Source organism: Mus pahari, chromosome X (assembly GCF_900095145.1).
Source record: "Mus pahari chromosome X, PAHARI_EIJ_v1.1, whole genome shotgun sequence".
Classification (NCBI taxonomy): domain Eukaryota; kingdom Metazoa; phylum Chordata; class Mammalia; order Rodentia; family Muridae; genus Mus; species Mus pahari.
In genome coordinates this window covers 97,455,147-97,459,990 of record NC_034613.1, presented here as the reverse complement: position 1 = coordinate 97,459,990, position 4,844 = coordinate 97,455,147, and the positions used below count along the sequence as shown (strand labels likewise).

At 37.5% G+C, this 4,844-nt stretch overlaps 1 protein-coding gene across 1 annotated transcript in view; it reads left to right on the top strand.

The window, feature by feature from the left end:
- Pof1b (POF1B actin binding protein) overlaps positions 1-4,844 on the top strand; it is a 55,905-nt gene that overhangs the window by 18,163 nt on the left and 32,898 nt on the right. Inside the window, exon 4 of the mRNA XM_021188007.2 lies at positions 2,448-2,528. Within this exon, the coding sequence (XP_021043666.1) occupies positions 2,448-2,528 (81 nt within the window). The remainder of the gene's footprint in view (positions 1-2,447; positions 2,529-4,844) is intronic.

Genomic DNA, 4,844 nt, shown 5'->3' with positions numbered 1-4,844 from the left:
GGGCGGGGGGGGGGGGAGTATAGGGAACTTTCGGGATAGCATTTGTAATGTAAATAAAGAAAATAATAATAAAAAACTCTTTTACAATAAAAAAATGAAAAAACAGTCTCCAAATATAAATAAATTGGGTTTCGATGTCCAGGATCCACATATGAAATTCGGGGCTCCTCCAAAGGGCTTAGGTCACTTCTCAGGCTCCACTCTCTGCACCACACACAGCTTATCTTCTAGGTTCCAGTTGTCTCAACTCCAACTCCATTGCTGCTGGTGTTCTTGGTGGTTATTCCATAGCACTGGCATCTCTAAAATGTTGGGGTCTCTTGCTATAACTGGGCAGCACTTTCCCCAATAGCCTCTCCCAGGCTCCTTTTATGTTGCCAAGCCTCAACTTGTCTTCATGACCCCTGACACTGTGGCTTTAACTGCTACTAAGGCCGCTCCTGCATCAGTGGACACTCGTGACTTCTCACAGTGCCAAACCTCAGCTGTTTTCTGTGACTCCCTTCATGCCTTCAAAACTAGTACCACCTGGGAAACTCTTACACCATACTTTTAACCGAGGCCACATCTAAAACACAGCTTCTGTGTGCTAACTGTTAGTAAACACTTCTCAGAAGACTTCACATCAATGATACTGTCTTTCTTTGAGCACAGCTGATTCTTCAGTCCCAGCTGATCAGCATCTATTGTCACAGAGAAATAAAGGTTTTACTATAGTGGTTCTGGTCTCTTGTTTAGTCACAGTTGATTAGTCAGCTCCAGCTGACCAGATACCACAGATCCTTCACACATGTGACCTGATAGAAGCTCTACTTTTCTCTGAAGCCAGGCCTTCATCATATCACTGATTTCAACATTCTTATCGCTCAAGCTCTGGCAGAAGAGCTCACTAAGCTCTCAAAATCCAATGACTTTTCTAGCCTAAAGTTCCAAGGTCCTTCCACAATCCTTCTCAAAACAACACAGTCAGACCTTTTGTAGTAATACTCCACTATCCCATACCATTTTATGTTTTTGTTAGGGTTACAATTGCTGTGATAAAACACCATGACCAAAAGGAATGGATTTATTTAGTTTACACTTTCACATCACTGTTCATCATTGAAGGAACTCAAACAGGACAGGAACCTGGAGGCAGGAGCTGATGCAGAAGCCATGGAGAAGGCTTGCTCCCCATGGATTGTTTAGCTTGCTTTCTTATTGAACCCAGGACCATCAGCCTAGGGGTGGTGGTCCTACCTATAATATACTGGGCCCTTGCACATCAATCACTAATTAAGAAAATGTCCTAATGACTTACCTGAAGCATGATCTTAAGGAGACATTTTCTCAATTAAAGTTCCTTTCTACCTTGTATCAAGTTGACAAAACTGGGCAGCACAGGAAGAAAGCGTTCATTTCCAGAGGATACGTTCATAATGGTAAAAGAACCATGACAGCAAGTGGCTGAAGCAGGAACCTGAGAGATCACATCTTAACAGCAAACACATAATATAGAATATCCTAGAAGTACAGTGAGGTTATAAACCTTCAAAACCCATCTTCAGTAAAGTACTTCTGAAGGAACATTATTCCACCTAAAGATTTCATAATCTATCCAAACATTGCCATCATTTGGGCACAAAGTATTCAAATAACTGAGTCCATAGGGGAAATTTCTCATTTAAATTATCAATCAACCACTCCCCAAGATTGAGCCATCTTCAGTCAGGCCAACAGACTTTTGAAAGCAAAGAGCAGCAAGAATATGAAGAGTGAATGCAGTTTCTGGTCTGTTGGTAGTATCACCTACAGTAATTACAACCAAAAACATCTCAAGTTTGGTGTGCAATGAAAAGATTTCAATGAAATCTAGAACTTTGATGATCCAACCTGTCCATGAATTGAAGGCATTTTCAAAGGAAATGGATCCTCAAAGTGTTAGATTTTGGAAGCCACTAACCTTTTCGAAAAGGATACAGCTGTGAGTGATGGATGACTTGAAAAATTAAGTTCTTAAAGAAGTAAGCATATAAGGTAATCAGTGAGGTCCCAGTTGCCCATGATCCTTTCTAAGCACCTAACCAGTAAAGTATTTACTGAGTCATTGGGTCTAGAGAATTAACCAATCTTAAAGACCAATCAACTGTCAGATCTTATAGAGTTTTTACTTACCAAATTTTAATAAAAATGAATATGTAATAGAACCATAACACATTGTGAAAAAGTATGGTAAAAATAGAAATTAGCAAATGCAATTACTTACAATAGAGTTGAGCAACTGCAGCTTTGCAAAAGTACTTTCAACACTAACATTAAATAAATTATAAAGTCATATGTCATTGTTCATAAAAAGGACCATATAATGTTCACTACGAAAAATGTTCCTTATTTTTATTTTTGATAGATCCAAGCTGCCAAATAATGATAATTTTAGATAGTTATATGGATTTAACTTTTCTTCACAGGAACTCCATTCTCCAACAGTGAAAGTTACTACATATCCACAAACCACCATTAGGAGATACATAGTACAAAACCCTGAACAGGTAAAGTATCATATGATCTCTTTTTCCAGTGCATAAGTAAGTTATCAGATCCTTAAACAACGATCAATGGACTATCTTCCAGTTAGAAAGTGCACCTCTAACCATTAATATAAAATTCTATTTTTAATTCCAAGTAGTCATACACCCGTACATCTGACAAAGAGACCGAAAGTTCCAAGCAGCTTGGCTGTTAGAATACTTTCATTTCTATAACCCCACCTGAGCACTGTAAGGGACTTTTGTGCACTTTGAAGCAGCGCAACAAGGGGCAAAGGTCTTCACGGGCTTCCTATAAAATCTACCAACCATCACATCAGGAGTTGGAAGATTTAGTTTATTTGAATTTACCTTTCAGATGTGGACTAGAAAGAAGAAAATTAAAAAGTAAAAGTTCAAAAATGTTTCATGTGCTTGTAGCCTGCAAGGCATGAATTATGTACCTAGAAATAAGCTTTTTAAAAATTTACATTATTATATTTTTACTAAGATAAATAACCACATGTTTTACATGTATATATTCTTCTCTGTCTAATTTGATAAGAATATTAAGACAACATTTTCGATAATAATAAACCTTTCTGAATGCACACACACACACCTGTGCATGCTCACATGTATCTATAGTGGCAACACAATGGGTTTGTTTTCTTGTTGTTTGTTTTTAAGGAATCAGTCTCTCAAAAGGAACACTGTGGTATGGATAGAGATATGACATTTTTTTTTCTTTTACACTTTATTTCTCCATTATACCAAGAAACAATCTTTCTCCTGAAAGATTATGTATTTCGGCTGCAGAAAGAAAACAGTTAGTGCAGAGTCTTTCTCATTTGCCACTAATCTAGGTGGTATGGAGGATACGCTTATACTACCACTCCCTCTTCTACCTCTTACTTTATTAATTTACTTATTAAAATCATGTTCTCAGGTCTCCTTAGCTAAGGAAGCTGCAAGTTGTGCATGCACGTCTGTGTGAATCTGTGTACACAGAGGATCTCAGTAAGGGGATGATTGCTTTGGATATTTGCTTGAGTTTTCATAAATTTGTGTAAACATGGAAAGAGGATGTGATTATAGCTAAAGCAGTTGCCTGCTCCTTCTTTTGCATAATCAAATATTTAAGCAGCAAGTATGAAAACAGGGGCAAGGTGGCTGGACAAGGGGCAGTGAGGAGAACCTTAGTAGGGGACAAATATTTCCCTACCTTTGTCCTTCTGCTGTGCCCCTTCTCAATATAATATGTGATGGGAGCTGAATGCATTTTACCTGAATACACATGTAATATTGGTTTCTTACAAAGGCAGCATTTCTTGAATGTTTTGTATTTACATACACCTCATCTTCTGCTTTTTTACCCATATAGTTGTCCTTATATTTACACAGGTACAAATCCTTGTATATGTGTGTTTATGTGTATCCATGTATGCAAGTTAACATCAGGTGTCTTCTTTTAACCACTCTTTGCCTGACTTTGAGACAAAGTTTCTTACTGAACCTGAAGCTCATGTTTAAGACTAACCTGCCTGGTCAGTGAGCTCTGGGGCCTGCCTGGTCAGTGAGCTCTGGGGCCTGCCTGGTCAGTGAGCTCTGGGGCCTGCCTGGTCAGTGAGCTCTGGGGATCTATTTGTTTTTACTTCCTCAGGGCTAAGATTACAGATCTGATAACAGGGCCAGATTTTTAGTGAATGCCGGGCATCCATACTCTGGTTTTTATGTTTACACAATAAGAGCTTTATCAACTGAGCCATCTCCCCAGCCTGGAACTCACATTCTTTAAAACATATTTTCTTTAGTCTTGAGAAAACTTAGATTCTTAAGTGCTACAGGAACAGGGAGCTACAAAGAGACAATGTTAGAGATGGATTTGAATACTGCAGAATAAGAAGTAGTAAATTAAGGACAACCCACAATGGACCTTAAACGATTACCAGATAAATTATGTAGCTACAAATTTGCTTATTCGCCATGTTGTTTACAAAGGCAGCGAAATTAGAAGTATGTGTATAAGTAAGGACATGTTAATAACACTGGGCTTGCTTCTCTAAGAACTCATTATCTCAGGCTATTTTAAACTACAAACATTTTCTCAGGAAGATCTAACAGAAGAATGAAGAAAAATAGTTTAAAGATTCAAACTCTGTCCTTTATTGAGCAATAAAACAAATTTCAAGACACATGCTTTGTAAATAAAAATAACCTAACTGGTTTTGCAAAATAGCTTTAAATATATATATATATATATATATATATATATATATATATATTTCTGTATACACACACACATACACGTATATGATACAAACTTACACACACACACAC